Source organism: Hemitrygon akajei, chromosome 7 (genome assembly GCF_048418815.1).
Source record: "Hemitrygon akajei chromosome 7, sHemAka1.3, whole genome shotgun sequence".
In the NCBI taxonomy this organism is placed as follows: domain Eukaryota; kingdom Metazoa; phylum Chordata; class Chondrichthyes; order Myliobatiformes; family Dasyatidae; genus Hemitrygon; species Hemitrygon akajei.
In genome coordinates this window covers 184219875-184238648 of record NC_133130.1, presented here as the reverse complement: position 1 = coordinate 184238648, position 18774 = coordinate 184219875, and the positions used below count along the sequence as shown (strand labels likewise).

General features: G+C 42.7%; 1 protein-coding gene across 1 annotated transcript in view; it reads left to right on the top strand.

The window, feature by feature from the left end:
* Positions 1 to 18774, top strand: part of LOC140730167 (uncharacterized) — an 85791-nt gene that overhangs the window by 18645 nt on the left and 48372 nt on the right. The window contains exons 2-9 of the mRNA XM_073050292.1: positions 981 to 1126; positions 2895 to 2959; positions 5474 to 5610; positions 9089 to 9207; positions 10588 to 10763; positions 12709 to 12899; positions 13779 to 13866; positions 17899 to 18045. Coding sequence (XP_072906393.1) covers positions 1003 to 1126; positions 2895 to 2959; positions 5474 to 5610; positions 9089 to 9207; positions 10588 to 10763; positions 12709 to 12899; positions 13779 to 13866; positions 17899 to 18045 — 1047 coding nt within the window. The 5' untranslated portion in view covers positions 981 to 1002. The remainder of the gene's footprint in view (positions 1 to 980; positions 1127 to 2894; positions 2960 to 5473; positions 5611 to 9088; positions 9208 to 10587; positions 10764 to 12708; positions 12900 to 13778; positions 13867 to 17898; positions 18046 to 18774) is intronic.

The window sequence follows — 18774 nt, the reverse complement described above, 5'->3', positions numbered from 1 at the left end:
TGTATTGCATTGAAATGCTGCTGCTAAGTTAACAAATTCCATGACACATGCCAGTGATAATAAACCTGATTCTAACCTTGGAAGCAATAATAATTTTTATTCTGATGAATTCTGAGTCAGCCTCAATCCGGCCCTCTGCAGGAATGGACAAAGAAGGCCAAATCATTGCATAAGTGTGAAGAGCATTGAAAGGGAAGCTAGGGAAATAAGAATAGGTGGATGTCAAATGACCAAGGAATCATTCAACACTGGGCCCATTCCAATCATGAAAGGCTTAGCTTGTACCAGCAACAAGAAAGCTGCTGAATATCTCAGGCAATTTCTGCACTGAACACAGGAAATTGGGTAATTTTTATACATTTTCCATCATCAAATTCAGGCTTCATGTGGCTACTTGATCATCTTATGCACTGCTGTAGTGATATTCACCAGATTATCCCTGGGCCTGTGCAATGAGATCTCGTGTTGAGTTTTCCTCTGAATTGAGCGGGACCTCTTTAACAGTTTTCAACTGCAATAACTGCAGGAATATGGCCAAGTCCCACAATACTTTATACTGAGTTCATTGCTCTCCATTTTGCATGATAATACGTTGGTAAATTGGGTTATTGTTATCACATGTACCAAGGTGCAGTGCAAAAACTTGTTTTGCATACAGTTCATACAAATGAACTCACTACAACAACATAATGAGGTAGTACAAGTTAAACCATAACTGAACGCAGAACAAAGTGTTACAGTAATATATGATAATAATAGGTAACTATTACAGTATGTATAACTGTGTCTGCCTTGGTGTGGTCTAATGTTCTGACAGGAGTTAATCAGACTTGGATGGGAAGAGACTTGCCTTGAGCTTAATAACCAGCTTGGACCAATTGGGCTCAATGTTCTATTTCTATGTGTTTAATTTTGGTGTAGTTCTGTTTTAAAGAATGAGAAAGCTTTGACTATGAACAATTCTTTGTTCCCCAACTTAGAGGATCTTGGGAAACAGGCAACATGCAAGATGGCAACAAACCCTTGATCCAAAACAGTCAGAGATTGAGCTCACATTGGTCACCATCCAGGACCCTGCCCAACTCGTTCTCAGGAGACAAGGAGTCTGTCACAGCGAAGGAGTGTGGTGGGTACCTCTGGCACCATGGCCCTTGTGGGTGGAGGAGATCTGTGGTTAAAGCCACCATCAGAATCTGTTGAGAATCGTTGTCACTTTTATCTGAAGCCTGTAGTGGTTAAGAGTGGAGCATCTGTGCAGTTATGGGAAGTAGAGACCATAGGTCCATTAACTCCAAAATATACTTATTCTTTAACTTCAGTCACATATAAGTACATCATCATTATCATCATGTCCTGTGTCATATGACGGAGGCGATCATGGTCTTTGACCATGATTGCTCTTGTCAAGTGTTTCTATAGAAGTGGTTTGCCCTCTTCTGGACAGTGTCTTTACAAGATGAGTGACTCCAGCCATTATTAATACTCTTCAGAGATTGCCTACCTGGTGTCAATGGTCGCATAACCAGGACTTGTTATATGCACCACCTGCTCATACAACCATCCACCACCTGCTCCAATGACTTCACGTGACCCTGACCAGGTGGAAGGGTGCTACATAGATGCTACACCTTACCCAAGGGTGACCTGCAGGCTTTGGTAGAGATGTATCTCCACCCCACCACCCATACATAGAAGTACACCATTGTAAGTAATGGCATCTTGTCCATGGTATACTTGAATTCAATTGCTTTTACCAGAGGGTTGTTAAACTTTGACAACCCACTGAGTGGAATTTTTATTTTATGTAAAAATTTGGCTTATGACATAACGTGCCAGCCATGCATACTCAGTTCCCTAAAGATGAAGTTGGGGAGCTGGCAGAGAGGAATTTTAATCTACTTCAAAGTTTCATCAGAACAAAAGGCAAATAGATCTAAAGCATATTTGCCTTTTAGAGAAGCTGCACAGCAAAAAATAATCCCTTCAGGCTTCAAGTTCTGTTTTATCTTAATGAATAAGCTCCCTCTACCATATTCTCTTTTACATAAGGCACTAACACATGTTCTGCTACAGATGGATATTTTGCATAAGGGGCCTTTGTAATGTATAGGTCTTCTCTTTTTGTGTTATTAGATACTGACACTAAAGCTGCCCTAAATCTCTATGCAACACACCTATTGTAAAGTCACCCAACTGCAGGGAAAATGATCCTGTTTTAGAAAGACTATACTTAAGCACTTGGGTGGCAAGGGGGAGATACGTCTCTACCAAAGGAGATGTGAGGCTCCCCTTCCCTCTGCTAGCCTGCACATCATCCTGGGGCAAGGTGTGGCACCTGCTTAACTCCCCCATGAAGGATGATGTGAAGCCAGGCAGACAGTCTCTGAAGAGTATTGATAATGGCTGGGGTCACCTGTCTTGTAAAGACACTGCCCAGAAGGTGGCAGTGGCAAACCCTTTCTGCAGAAAAATTTGGCAAGAACAATCATGGTCACGGAAAGACCATGATCACTGACATAATACAACACGGACATAACGAATGATACTTAAGAACAAAGCTTGCTAAAATCCCATTTGCTCTCTTGCATGGATGAGAAAAATGCCACGAAAATATTTTTAGAAGTTTCGTGATGCTTACCAATATTCATTCCTTATTCAATATTAACAAAAACAGAATATTTGTTCACTAACTGTGGTTTTATGGGGACTTGCTGTGTAGAACTGGCTGAGATTAAACTTTTAAACTTCTAAGGTACTCCATTGTATGTCAAGCACCATATGAGGGGCTGGAGCTGCGGAAGGCTTTCTGCAAGTACAAACTCCATCACTGTTTTGTATTAAACATCACAACTTTAACCTTGCTCTTAATTGTCTATTATTCTGTAATTTGACAGGTATCAATGAACGCAGCTGTTATTACCTGAGCTCTCAGTCCCACAGAAACTCTCACAGTGGGAAGGTAAGACTTTCCTCATTCATGGCTCCATCACTACAACTTCAATATTAAGAGTGATTTTCCATTTGTTTTCTCCCCAACCCTTTGAAGATTTGACTGTTGTCTTTCTAATAGACACCTACGTTACTGCTCAGCAAAATGGCAAAATGGCTGCTTCTTTATTGCCTCACTCTAGAGCAGGGGATCCCAACCTGGAGTCCGTGGACCCCTTGCTTAATGGTGTTGGTCCATGGCAGGTTGGGAACTCCTGCTCTAGGTACTGCATGTGCCCTCATCCTAAACTGTACGTTCCACAGAGTTCTTGAAAGGGAGAAGTGTATTTTCAACTCCTCCATTAACCATGACAAGAATGCAATGTCACTATGCCACATCACTGAACCCATGGCTTCTCTCAGAAACCACTAAAGTCTCTGTCAAAATGATCCCAGGTCAAAAACCCACTCAGGATGTAACTGGGGCTGTCCGGAGTAGTCAACGTAAGATCACTAGGAACTGTCCCTGTGATAAACTTTTGCAGAAGCTTGTACCATTGACACCCAAAAATTGTTGTTTTTAAAAAAATTTTGATCCATTACAAAGGCTGCTCGGGGGAATATTTCTCTCCTTCCCATGTCAACAGCCTTGCTGGATGCTCGAATTTCCTTAGTGATGGTGAGGTAAATACTAGCTAAGTGTTTACAGTTAGTGCTGTACCCAGCTACCCTCTAACTCCCAAGAAAACCTGTTTACACCTGTTTAGGTTTGGCTGTGAAGTGAGGGGCTGTCAGGAACCCTAGTAATTGATGGGATGTAGGCGGCATATCAGAGGACTGAGAAATAACACAAGGAGGGGGAATCAGAGGGATGCAGTAGAGGAACTCTCTTTAAAGTCAGGGACACTGAGAATGGGAAAGAGAGGTTGGACTGTGAGAGAAAGAAAAAGAAAACTGGAAAAGTTAAACAATATTTAATTAGCCAAGGTGACTGGTAATTCACATGATCCTTCTGTGCCAGGAACCAGATCACATATATGTTTTGACAGATTCCTCGATGTAATTCCTCACGGTTCAAAACAAAACACATGGTCAATCAACAAAGGCAGAGAAGCTGCTGATTAAATGTTTCCAGTTTCTTGTATCCTTTTGACCTTCCGACTTGTTCAGCAAAAATGCTGCAGATGCTGAAGATCTGAAGTAACAACAGAAAATGCTGGAAGTACTCAAGAAACAGGCAGCATCTGTGGAGAGGGAAATGAAGTTAACATTACAGGTCAATTAGTTTTAATTTGAACTGGAAAAAGTTTGAAATGTGAAGACAAAATAAAGGTGTCGACCCGACACCTCAGCTGTCCCTTTCCTTTCATGGATGCTGCCTGACCTGTTGAATTCCTTTAGCAGTTTAGTTTTCACTCTGGATTCCAGTATCTGCAGAATTTTGTGTCTCCAATGTAATGTGTTAGAGTGGTGAGCAAGCGAAAATGGGGGCCGTCTGACTGAGAGAGGGTAGAGACTGATGGTTGATCAGAGTTGATCTGTATTTGTATAAATAGGAAATTAAGGAGAACAGGGGTAGGAAAAAAACCACAATACTGGAATAGTGAAATAGAAAATGTTGCTAGAAATATGAAACTGAACAGACTTCTCCTTTGTTCAGGGAGCTCCTATGGAGGGAGAAGAATGGAGTCAATGTAACGGATTGACGAGCTTTCATCAGAACCAAACTCCCAGACAGTTACTGATCTTCTCGTTGATCGTGCTGATCTTGCTTCCACAGCAACAGCCGCTCTGTGTCTCTCTCCGCCTCTCCACTCCACCACAGATATTCCATTTCTTCTCACAATCTTCACTGCAGCATAAAACATGATTGATTTCTGTCTTTCCCTACTTCTGAAGGAAGGATAGAAACCTGAAGTAACTCAATATGTACTGCCTGACCTACTGACAATGGCACGTCGGCCTTGGTTGCAAATGGCTAGACTTTAGAAAGGGAGGAGTATTATTGCAGTCATACAGGGTGTTGTTGAGGTCACACATGGAAGACTGTGCTATTTTCATTCCAGTGGATAAGAAAGGATATCCCATGTTGAAGGCAGTCCTGTAGAGATTAACCAGGCTCATTCCTGGGAGGAGAGAGTCAGCCTATCACAAGTGGCTAAAGAAGTTTGGACTGTATTATTTGGGGTTTAGAATGGGTGAAATTTTCTGAACATACAAGATCCTAAGAGGGTGGATGGATGCACGGATGTTTCTCCTGAAGTCTTGAACAAGGGACCATAGTTACAAGTAAATGGGATGGTCATTTACTGAGGTGTATAGGAATTTCTTCCTGCAGACAATGGACGAATCTGGAATTCTCTACCTCGGGTTGAGGGTGGTGATTTCTGGAGGTGAGATCATTAGAAATATTTAAAGAGAAGGTAGAATTTTTTTTTGAAATTTGAGGAAGCTTTCTCAGTTTGAAGACTCTGTATAAATACAGTTGTTGCTGCATTAATCACACGTAAGTGGATGGAGCTAAATGTGATGCTTTCCTTTTCAGCCTTTTGGTGATTCCAGGACTGCAATCAATCCCAGGAAAGTGACCACAAATGAGATGGTGAAGAGAAAGGAGGACCCAGTGACCCAGAGGCTAGCTGAGCTGATGAAGCAACTCCAAGAGGAAACTGAGGAGTTAAGGTGAAAGAGAGGTTCTGGTTTGGGGTAGGGACCTGACTCCTTACTTTCTTCTGTATCCTCCATTTTATTTTGAAAGTTTTGGCCAGTGGTAGGCATGTCTCAGTTCTGAGGTTCTGGGACACACTGAGCTGGGAGCTGGCCTGGGGGTTACTTTAAATTCCTTGTTGGAACTATGTCCAATGCTTGTTTTACACTCTTTCAGTCTTTCATGGTGCTTTATTAGTTGGGTAAAACACCACCATTCCATACAGTCCTGAAAATACCTCACTAGAGACATGGGTTCATGTGACCACTGGTAATCAATGCTCTCACTGTCAACTGGTGAATCCAGTGGGATTCATTCTTAAAGCTCAGGGTAAAGGTTATACTTGGATTCATATCACCAATATTGTTCCCATGGATAAGTTTTGAATTTCCCTCTCCCTTTCTCTCACCATGTATAACTTGGGCACACTCCCACTGGGTTGGCGAAGACTGAGAAGAGAAAAGATTACTGTTTTGAGGAACCCAGTAATTGACCCCATTGTGCTCACCACACTGTAGGCTGTGAAAGTCCTAGGGACAGAACAAAAAGTTTTACTGGAAAGATTCCAGGGATAAAAAAGTATTTCAGTCTGAAAGTTAGACTGTAGAAGCTGGGATTCTTCTCCTTAGGGCAAATGAGGTTGAGAGGAGATTTGATGAAGGTGTGTAAGAACTAACTGGTTCCAAATGTTTCTATTATTAATTAACCTTATCTACTATATACACATTAAAATATACAGTGCTGATTGCAATGAGAATGTGCTGGGGGCAGTCTGTAACTTTCACCATGTTTCAGGAGTCAAAGTAGGATACCTACAACTCGCTGACCCTATAAAGGAGGATAGTAAAAGCTTCTTTAGGTATGTGAATAGCAAAAAAATAGTTAAGACCAAAATTGGGCCATTGAAGACAGAAACGGGTGAATTTATTATGGGGAACAAGGAAATGGCAGACGAGTTGAACAGATACTTTGGATCTGTCTTCACTAGGGAAGACACAAACAATCTCCCAGATGTAATAGTGGCCAAAGGAACTAGGGTAAAGGATGAACTGAAGGAAATTTATATTAGGCAAGAAACGGTGTTGGATTGACTGTTGAGTCTGAAGGCTGATAAATCCCTGGGACCTGATGGTCTGCATCCCAGGGTACTTAAGGAGGTGGCTCTAGAAATCGTGGACGCATTGGTAATCATTTTCCAATGTTCTATAGATTCAGGAACAGTTCCTGCTGATTGGAGGGTGACTAATGTTGTCTCACTTTTCGAGAAAGGAGGGAGAGAGAAAACTGGGAATTATAGACCGGTTAGCCTGACGTCTGTGGTGGGAAAGATGCTGGAGTCAATTATAAAAGAGGAAATTACGACACATTTGGATAGCAGTAGAAGGATCAGTCCGAGTCAGCATGGATTTATGAAGGGAAAATCATGCTTGACTAATCTTCTGGAGTTTTTTGAAGATGTAACTATGAAAATGGACAAGAGAGAGCCAGTGGATGTAGTGTACCTGGACTTCCAGAAAGCTTTTGATAAAGTCCCACATAGGAGATTAGTGGGCAAAATTAGGTCACATGGTATTGGGGGCAGAGTACTGACATGGATTGAAAATTGGCTGGCTGACAGGAAACAAAGAGTAGCGATTAACGGGTCCCTTTCGGAATGGCAGGCTGTGACCAGTGGGGTACCGCAAGGTTCGGTGCTGGGACCGCAGCTGTTTACTATATACATTAATGATTTAGATGAGGGGATTAAAAGTAACATTAGCAAATTTGCTGATGACACAAAGCTGGGTGGCAGTGTGAAATGTCAGGAGGATGTTATGAGAATGCAGGGTGACTTGGACAGGTTGGGTGAGTGGGCAAATTATGGCAGATGCAGTTTAATGTGGATAAATGTGAGGTTATCCACTTTGGTGGCAAGAACAGGAAGGCAGATTACTATCTAAATGGAGTCAAGTTAGGAAAAGGGGAAGTACAACGAGATCTAGGTGTTCTTGTACATCAGTCAATGAAAGCAAGCATGCAGGTACAGCAGGCAGTGAAGAAAGCTAATGGCATGCTGGCTTTTATAACAAGAGGAATTGAGTATAGGAGTAAAAAGGTCCTTCTGCAGCTGTACAGGGTCCTGGTGAGACCCCACCTGGAGTATTGTGTGCAGTTTTGGTCTCCAAATTTGGGGAAGGACATTCTTACTATTGAGGGAGTGCAGCGTAGGTTCACAAGGTTAATTCCCGGAATGGCTGGACTGTCATATGTTGAAAGATTGGAGCGACTGGGCTTGTATACACTGGAATTTAGAAGGATGAGAGGGGATCTGATTGAAATATATAAGATTATTAAGGGATTGGACACACTGGAGGCAGGAAGCATGTTCCTGCTGATGGGTGAGTCCAGAACTAGAGGCCACAGTTTAAGAATAAGGGGTAGGCCATTTAGAACAGAGATGCGGAAAAACTTTTTCACCCAGAGAGTGGTGGATATGTGGAATGCTCTGCCCCAGAAGGCAGTGGAGGCCAAGTCTCTGGATGCATTCAAGACAGAGTTAGATAGAGCTCTTACAGATAGCGAGGTCAAGAGATATGGGGAGAGGGCAGGAACGGGGTACTGATTGTGTATGATCAGCCATGATCACAGTGAATGGCGGTGCAGGCTAGAAGGGCCAAATGGCCTACTCCTGCACCTACTGTCTATTGTCTAACCCATACATCCTTGGAATGTGGGAGGAAACTGGAGCACCTGGAGGAAACCCATGTGGTCACAGGGAGAATGTACAAACTCCTTATGGACAACAGCAGGAATTGAATCCCGATCTTACAGGTGGTGTTGTGAAGCATTACGCTAACCACTACGCTACCATGCTGCCCACCCCCCCCCCCCATGTGCTACCGTGTCTCATGTCTGCTTCGAAATAAGCTGCTCCCCTGAGCAGACTGTTGCAGGACCAAAACATACTGACTCAAAGGGAAGGGCAAGCAGTTGGGTAAGATAAAAAGGCTTTATGCAGGTTAAGGATGATCTGAAACTTATTCCATTATATGGCCAATGGAGGCAAGATCAACCAAGGCTTTCAGATGTTCTAAGGAGATGCCTTTGTCTCTCTTCTCCCATGCCAGCCTCCAGCAATGTTGAAGTCATTGGTATATCCATCATTTTTCATTTGATTACTGGCCCTGCAAATAATGGAAAGCAGCCTTTCTTTTGGTTAGTAAGAAACCCTTGACAAAGTTATCACATTCCTTACACCAATCTCACAGTGGATGGTGGGAGTCTGGTGTGGGTTTCAGGGGTAGTGTGGGAATTATCTTGTAAATAAAAATGAATGATGTAGGATGGTGAGGGAGCAACAACTAAAATGAGCCGGAAGCCAGAAAATTCTCTGCTCCTGTTGGTCCTTGATAATGAGAAAAAATCTAAGCAGAATTTTGCTTTCTTTGTCCTTCACACCAATCTCCTCTGCAGGATGAAAACACCCCTGAAAGGAGACTCAGCTTTGGGGATGAAGAGGTCCTTGATGTTCCCTGACTCCGCTGAACATCTGATGAGCAGGAGGAGCAGGGCAGGTGCAGAGATCTCAGCGGGTGAGAATGGTACAAGTTATACTCATTCTTTTGTTTATTTGGAGATACAGCAGATATATACCCATTATCTTCTCAACTATACCCATCGACCATAACCTACTAACTTGTACATATTTGGAATGTGTGAGGAAACTGCAGCACCCAGAAGAAACCCACACGGTCACAGGGAGAATGTACAAAGTCCTTACAGAGAGCAGTAGAATAGAACCTGGCTTTCTACTGCTGTAATATTGTTACATTAACTGTTCTACCATAGAGCAGAGTTGGTTCTTCCTGATCATGGTATGCTGATTATCCTGGGTGACCACGGTGTAAGAGGAGTGAGATGGGAAGGATGCTGCTGGTGGGTCATCAGGATGGTTGATAGCCAGGTGGGTCTCAGTGGGTTGAAGGGCTTATTTCTGTGCTGTATGAATATATGACTAATTTCCCCATCCTTAACTTTCATTTTGCTTTTACCGTGGCCATCCAAATGGTTACATGATGCCATTATTCTGGAATTGTTCACTATTTAATCTTCCTCAATTAGCTACAGCGGTTCCAACCATGACAGAGGGAGTGCCACAGGGCTGGAGAGCTTTGTGAACCATTGGCCCAGAGTCACCATTGGCCAGGAATGCCTTAAATACATTGCCTTTTGGTGCAAGTCATGTCATAAACTAAAAATCATTTTGTTTCCCAAAATTGTTTGAGGCATCTTATCAATTTTACATTCATTTGAATCAACTCCTTCCATGAGAGTGAAACTTTTAAGTTGTGACCTTAGACCATAGGGCATTTGGCCCACTGTGTTTACTCTGCCAATCAATCATTTATTATCCCTCTCTGCTCCATTCTATTGCCGTCTCCCTGTAACCTTTGATGCCCTTAGTACTATGGAAGTTATGAAACTCCAACCCTGTGAGTGGACCATACATTAACCACTAAATCACTAAAATTTTAATTCTGCTCGTTTGAGTTGATTCTGTCTCCTTCAAGCAGATCATCTTGTTCTAGACAATGTGAAGAAGCTCTGCAGGGCTCATTACTAGTTAAGTCAGTCAATTTGGTGACATTATGTCCACATCTGATGCATTGGTTCAGATGAAATATTAGCATTAACATGATAGATCCAGTTTGCCCTAAGTGATCTTCAAATCCCACTCCTCACTTGCAGTGTTTAAAGTGTTTTAATTTCAGTTATGTTCTGCTATCTCAAAAAGTACTCAGGAGCTGACTCACTGCCCAGGAATGCCTCTCTCTTATGTGACTGTTAATTTGGATATTTCTACTACAAATTGATGTTATCTGAGTTTGGATTGAAGCCACCTCTGGACAAGTAGAACATCCTGACAGGAAACTGCATCTGTGTTGTTTACTCAATTGTTGAATCTGTTTCAGGAACTGCTCACACCTCAGTCACCCGTGGATCACCGATGAAGGATAAACTGATGGAGCAATCCCTCTGGTCCCTGTTGCCTTCTGAGAGCCATTATAGGCATACAATGGAAAGAATTAAGAAGTTGCATTCAAGGAACAGCAGTGTACCGCACACACCAAGCACTTCTTTTCGCAAGGTAGAGCCAGTGTGATGATATTGTGTTTGCTGTCTGTAAACTCTAAACTTAAAAGAAGACTTTAAGCCCTATTCGGTAGAGTACCTTGACTCGAGGGAGATGGTACTGCATCAGCCTGCACTTCAAGGACTACATTACTTTGTTTCCATAGCTCAGTTTAGTTGTCCACAATCACTATTTGAGTAGTGGGGATGCCCTTCCGTCTAAGGACGAAATGCTTCCAGCTCACAAAGTAGTTTAAAGCAACACACACAACATGCTGGAGAACCTCAGTAGGTCAGGCAGCATCTATGGAAATAAACACTTGACTTTTTAGGCCAAGACCCTTCATCCCTGATCATCCATTTCAGCCTGGAACATTGACTGTTTATTCATTTCCATAGATGCTGCCTGACCTGCAGAGTTCCTCCAGCATTTTGTGTGTGCGTTGCTCTGGATTTCCAGTACCTGCAGAATCTCTTGTGTTTAGTTTAACATTGTTTGTTTTATATTTAGTGATACACATTTAATTTAAATAAATAATTCTTGACATAGACTTGAATCTTACAGGATTACAAGCTTATAAATGATTCCCAAATTACAAAAGATTTCAAAACAGCAAATGATTTTCAAACACAGGTACAATCCTTTCAAACTAAATCGACATACCAACGAGTTCAGACAAATGAGTCATCTGTACAGCAACTGAAGGCCAAGGAATGAACTTTAGATACATTTTTCTGCACTGCATCTTTGTCATTCTTAACAATCCTGACTGCTTTCTAACATTTATGTTGACTTGCTATTGGTTAACGTCATCTGCGTGGGATACACTTAGTTCCACTCATCAGGTTAGGTGAATGCAATGTTTAATTAGGTCAACGTGGACCCCATTCTGTTTCTTGATTAAATCATGGGCTAATGAGAGCCTAATTTTCCATTGTTTATGACAGAGACTGAGCAAGGAATATTGGTCATAAGTTTACCAGTCAAAAACAACTCTTTGACCCTTGAATAGGTCATGCTGCCATACTAGAAAGCGAAGGTTAGCAACAAGTACCTTGGGCCCTGGAAAGTAAATATCCATCACACCGGTAGGAACAGAATGAATGTTATTGAAAATTTGTCAGATTTAGGTGACTTGGAATGGCTTTATCAACTTAAAAATAGAATATAATACAAGATGTTGTCAACTTTGTGTTATTAAAGTACTAATAACTTCATGATTTTTTAATTATTAGCTGAGAGGGCTAAGAAGAATGCAAAGGAGGGCATGGCTCTGCAGAATAATATGTAGTTATAGCTAAGAATTGCAGGCTTTCACATTCTGCCTGAAGAGGGAAATGCTCCAGTAACATAGGGTATTTGCTCTGACACAGGGAGTGTTGAGGAGAAATCTAAACAACGTCTTCAATGGAGGATGAATAGTGGAATGATGCTCTGATTGATTGGTGTCAGAAGCACCAACTGAGTGCTAAGTTTAGCAGGAGCTGTTTTTATTTACATGGATGTTTAGAACATTGAATCTTTCACCACATGGATGACTGAGTGTAAAAAAAATCAGTTTGGATAAATATTTAAGAAGAAAGTCTGCAAACATTTAGGAAAGCCAATGGGGTTGAAGCAGGTAGCTCCATTTGAACAACTGGTGTCCCATGTAGTTCTGACTGATTGGCTGAAAAGTTTCCCTCTGTTGGAACTTCTTCCTTCACCAAGGGAAGGGTTGCCTGTTTGCTTTTAGCTCACTCTCATAATTTGCTGTGAGGTGCCTTCGGAACTTTCCTCTCATTAAAATTGGTATATAAATTCCATGTTGATGTTGTGCTTTTTAAAACAACAGCACTATCCTGTAAGTGAAACTGTCATTAGATTAGCATTTCTCTTGACTATGTGCTTCAAAGACTTTCATAGACTGGGAGCCTTGGTAATCGAGGGTTTCTGATTTCCATTTATATTTTTGCTGCAGTGGGAGGAAACAGGAAAGTCTGGCTTTGGGAACCACGATGCATTCAGCCGTTTTACCCTCGAGATGGCCCACCAGTACCTGAAGGAAGAGGATCTTCGAGCCAGGCACCAGGCAGCTCTGTTCCGACTGAGGGAGAAGGCACTCAAGGAGAAGACCAAGGCTGAGCTGGCCTGGCTGGAGCATCAGAAAATGTGAGCCGCTCTTTCTCAGTGCGAGCTTTGCAGAGTGAATATGGAACAATGTTCGGGAACAGGAGATGATGATCTGCCCCTTGAGAGGGGAAGGTGATTGAACAGGGTAGTGACTGTAGGGGGAGGATCCTGCACCTTGCATGGGGCCAGATTGATTTGTGTGCCGTCCAGCAGGAAGAAGAAACCATTGCAACATTTTGTGTCAGAGGCTGTCAGACTAGAGCCCAATAGAGGTCCATGACACTATTATGGTATAATGCAGACAGGATTGTGCCTAATAACATGGCCACAGGAGTGGAGTACGGTGTGGTCTTCTGCTGTTGTAGCCCATCCACTTCAGGGTTCGACATGTTGTGCATTCAGAGGTGCTTCTCTGCCCATCACTGTTGTAACACATGGCTATGTGAGTTACTGTTGCCTCCCTGTCACCTTGAACCAGTCTGGCCATTCTCCTTGTCATTAACAAGGTGTTTTCATCATAGAACTGATGTTCACTGGATGTTTTTTTGTTCTTTGCACCATTCTCTGTAAACTCTAGAGACTGTTGTGCATGCAAATCCCAGTAGATCAGCAATTTCTGAGATACTCAAATCACCCCGTCTGGCACCAACAATCATTCCATGGTCAAAGTCACTTAGATTACATTTCTTACCCATTCTGATGCTTGGTCTGAACAACAGCTGAATCTCTTGACCATGTCTGCGAGCTTTTATGCATTGAGTTGCTAGTACAGGATTGGCTGATTAGATAATTGCATTAACGCGCTGATGCACAGGTGCACCCAATAAAGTCGCACAGTGTATTCTGTGATACAGGTGCAGATTATGGTATGAACTAAATGTGCATCACCTGTGTTTATTGAAATGATTAATTCCACAGACATCTCCAGGACAAAGGGCAAGATGACAAAAGGCCTGTCATTGTCAGGAAGCAGCAGGAGGTTCTGCTGAAGCTACAAAAGGAAAAGGTGAGGAACATTGAAGTACACTCCCTGTCCACAACCTTCAAGCACATTTCATCCACAGTTCATCACTTTACCCCTCACTCCGTGACACCATTAACCATCTGCTTTTTCTGTACTGGTTTAATTCCATGCCCCAATTGCTCTTCTTCTCCCTTTAAACTCTTCACCCCTTTCTCACCCATTTCATTTACCTTTTGTCTTCTCTGCTATTGATGCACACCCTCAGCTTTCTTGTCCATTTCACCTTGCACTCCCCTTTGCCCTACCACCCTTAACATTCGCTTCCAAGCTCCTTTCACACCCTGACTCATTACATTCCCCTTTTTCCTGACATATATCTTCCACCACATACCTATTGTCTCAAATGCTCTTGCATTTTCTCCCCTGGCTTTTTACTCCATCTCCTTTCTGTTTTTCCACCTTTTCCCCCTTTCCTTCCCCCTTGCAACTTGTCTTCTCTTTCCCCCTTTCTTCCTTGTACCCCTTGGCTCATTTCATCCTTCTTTCCAGCCTCTTGTCCCATTCATCACCATTCTGTTCTTCTATTTCCACCGATACCCTGACAATCTTCATTGCTTCCCAAGACTTCTTTTCACCTTGCATGAAGCTGACCTCAATTCAGTCAGAATTTCTACTTCCTTCTCAGTGCTGACAATATTAATCAATCTGAGTGGTTGTAGATTTTGTCTTTACCAAAACGAGATAATTGATGGAGCTCTGAAATTCAGTGGCAGCCCCCATAACCAATGGCATGATGATGATACTGAATTCTGCATTGCATTGTTGATGTGCTGGTCTGTGTATTTAACTGAGGAGTTTACTCCATCCACGTCAATTTAGGACAAGAAACCACTGCAGAAAGTTGCAATTCTTTGGCACTAGATGTGTTGAGATTAATTATAACATTTGCTTCTTCACTAGATTAATATCCCATGATATAATTGGTATCTGTCCACACAAAACACATTTGGAGACGTTGACAAGTGCCTCAGCTTTGCCACTTGGAAGCAGAAGGAGATGGCAGCAAGAGTAGGCCGCAGGCCTCTCAAGCCGGCCCTACCATTCAAGATGATCATGGTTTATTTGTGCTTTCAACTCCTCCTCTGTGACAGTTCATCCACTTCCTAAGTTCCTTGATCTTTCAAATATTTCTCAATCTCCATCTTAATTATAATCTAGCCTCCCATGGGGACAGAATTCCAGAGATTTCCTCTCCCTTGAGAGAAGAAACTTTCACACATTTCAGTTTAGACTTATTGTCCCCCTATTTTGTAGCCATGTCGCCTAGAAATAACTGTAGTTTACTTGAGCAAAAACTGAACTGCTGGAAAAATTCAGTGGATCAGGAGGGAAAGAAATATTTCAAGTTGAGACTGTACATCAGGACAACTGTGAATTGTTTTTAATACTGTGTCTCTCAATTAATTAAAGAAATGAAGGGCATTTTTTAAAACAAGTCAAAACATCTTTAAATAATTAAAAACCAAATGATGGAATGAATGTAGCAAATTGCTGGGGGAACTCTGCAGGTGTCCACCTGAAACGTCAACTCTTCCTTTGCCCCCACAGATGTTGTTTGACCAGACTTCATCTGGCGGTTTGTCTTTTGCTCTGGATTACAGCATCTGCTGAATTTTGTATAAAGTCAAGTTTATTGTCATTGAACTATATACGTGTATATAACTTGTATAACCATATAATGTATATAGAAATGAGACAAAGTTTCTCCGAAACAGAGTGTAAAGCACAGTAGTATACATAACACATGAATATGTATGAAGGTAAGGATAAAATCTACACTTGAATCACACATAAGTAACAAACTAAGGTGTATTAATATTAATTATTATAAGGTACGGAACAGATTAACATGTGACTTCGAATGTGATGTGGCAGGGAGTTCAGAAGCCTAATGGCCTGGCAGAAGAAACTGTTTCTCATCCTAACCCCTCTTGTTTTTATGCATTGTATTCTCCTGCCTGGTGGTATAAAGTCAAAGAGGTTGATGGATTAATGGGTGGGATCGTTAATAATACTAATGGCCCTACGTATACAGTGCTGCCGATAAATAAATGTCCCCGATAGACAATAGACAGCAGGTGCAGGGGTAGGCCATTTGGCCCTTCTAGCCAGCACCGCCATTCACTGTGATCATGGCTGATCATACACAATCAGTACCCCGTTCCTGCCCTCTCCCCATATCCCTTGACCCTGCTATCTATACGAGCTCTACCTAACTCTCTCTTGAATGCATCCAGAGACTTGGCCTCCACTGCCTTCTGGGGCAGAGCATTCCACATATCCGCCACTCTCTCGGTGGAAAAGTTTTTCCACATCTCTGTTCTAAATGGCCTATCCCTTATTCTTAAACTGTGGCCTCTAGTTCTGGACTCACCCATCAGCGGGAACATGCTTCCTGCCTCCAGTGTGACCAATCCCTTAATAATCTCATATGTTTCAATCAGATCCCCTCTCATCCTTCTAAATTCCAGTGTATACAAGCCCAGTCGCTCCAATCTTTCAAAATATGACAGTCCCGCCATTCCGGGAATTAACCTTGTGAACCTACGCTGCACTCCCTCAATAGCAAGAATGTCCTTCCTCAAATTTGGAGACCAAAACTGCACACAGTACTCCAGGTGGGGTCTCACCAGGGCCCTGTACAGCTGCAGAAGGACCTCTTTACTCCTATACTCAATTCCTCTTGTTATAAAAGCCAGCATGCCATTAGCTTTCTTCACTGCCTGCTGTACCTACATGCTTGCTTTCATTGACTGATGTACAAGAACACCTAGATCTCGTTGTACTTCCCCTTTTCCTAACTTGACTCCATTTAGATAGTAATGTGCCTTCCTGTTCTTGCCACCAAAGTGGATAACCTCACATTTATCCACATTAAACTGCATCTGCCATACATTTGCCCACTCACCCAACCTGTCCAAGTCACCCTGCATTCTCATAACATCCTCCTGACATTTCACACTGCCACCCAGCTTTGTGTCATCTGCAAATTTGCTAATGTTACTTTTGGTAGGGAATGGTAGGCTAGATGGTAGGGAAACCCCTATGATTCTCTCAGCTGTTCTCACAATCCTTTGTAAGGATTTCTGGTCCAATCTCTGCCTGATTCTTGCTTTTTTTGTTTGCATCTGTATAGCCCTCATCCATATGAATGGATTTGTGGATACTGTTGCTATCCATTCCACCATGAGATCTAAGACAGCAAGATGCTGTGCACATTAGAACTCTGTATAGGCTTCACTGGCAGATCATGATAGGAAATTGCCAATAGAACTCAGCCTGTACTTTTAGTACTAGAACAATCACTCCGAGTCCTAACCGACAGCAAAACTCTGAACAGTAACTACTGGTGATGCTAAAGTAGCACTTGCTATTAACCATGACTTGTTGGGTTGTGTTTTTGCCTTTTGAGTCAGATCGTGGTGGCTTCCGAAGCTGTGATGCTGGGGAGATGCTGCTGTGTCAGAGGCGCAGAGGTCTGGATGAGTCAATTATACAGAGCCTATGCCTATTCTCTTTGAAATGGGGCCAAAAAATGTTACGATGTGATTTGGAGAGAAAAGTGGGGATTTCTCCCTGACAAAGGGTCTCAGCCCGAAACATTGACTGCTCGTTTCCACAGATGCTGCCCGACCTGTTGTACGTGTTGCTTTGACCACAGCATCTGCAGTTTTCTTTGTGTCTCCCTCTATCACCTTCTCTACTTTCTCGCCTTGCAATCAGTAAGCTGATAACTTGGTCATTATCACATTGTTGCTTGTGGAGAACCAGATGCCTGCTATTATTTTGACACCACACACAAGTGAAAGCTATTCAAAGACATTTCACAAGCTAAAGTGTGTTGGCTTGTCTTGAAATGATTAAAAAGCACCACGAAAATGAAAGATCTAAATTGCTTTCCTGGAACTGAGGAGATTGAATGTCTTGCGTCTGCTCAGCTTTGGTGACAGGATTGAAGTCTAATTGGTTAGCTGCCTACCTGCTGGGGTTTAACCTACCCATCCCCATTTCTAGGCAGAGATCCGGCACCTCCGGAATGCCTGCCGGGTTGCGCACCAGGAGAGGAAGCTCCTCCTGAAGCAGCAGCAAGAGATCTTTCGGATTCATCAATCAACAGCACACCTGCAGTGGCAGCTGGGCAAGTCTGCCACATTCCCCTGGGTAAGCAGTTACTCCCTCCAGCCTCCTGTTGTCCCCACCTTACAGCCTCAATCACCTTCTGCTCAAACAACCCCCTGGAGCCCCCACCCCAGCTTACAACTGGACCTTTCCATCATTGATCCTCACCTACCTTCCCCCCCCTTTGGAAATGCTACCCCATCCCCTTTCTATACCCATCTCCTCCCCGACAACCTCCATGAGCTTTGTGCTCCTTTCATTTCTGTCCCTTGACCATTTTCTGTTTTACAGTTTTTTTTGCCAATGGTGGCCATGTTTCAGCTGCTGTTGCCTTGAGCTGTGGGGTTCTCCCTCGTTTCCCATTGTTTGTTATAATTGTCTCACTGTCCTAACAATCACCTTGCATTATTTCACCTCATTACGCTGTTCTCAAGCCAGATAATTAATAGCAAGATGGGAGAGTGACATGAACGAGGATCATGTGTTGCAACACTTTCCAGCGGGTCCCAAGTGACTGCACCATTCTCCAGTTCATCAGGAAGTTGCCCAGTTATTTCCAGCACTGAGTTACCCTGGTCTGGGGAAAAAAAGTTGCCACCAACCAAGACTGTTGACACTGATCATTCCAGTAATACAGCACTTGCCCCCTCACACGCCTCACTTGAAGTGACACTGGTGCAGGTTCACATTAGGTTGGACTATTCAAGCATATGAACACAAGCTGAGCTGATAGTGTTGGACCAGTTTGCCCAGGGAACATCTCAATGCAGT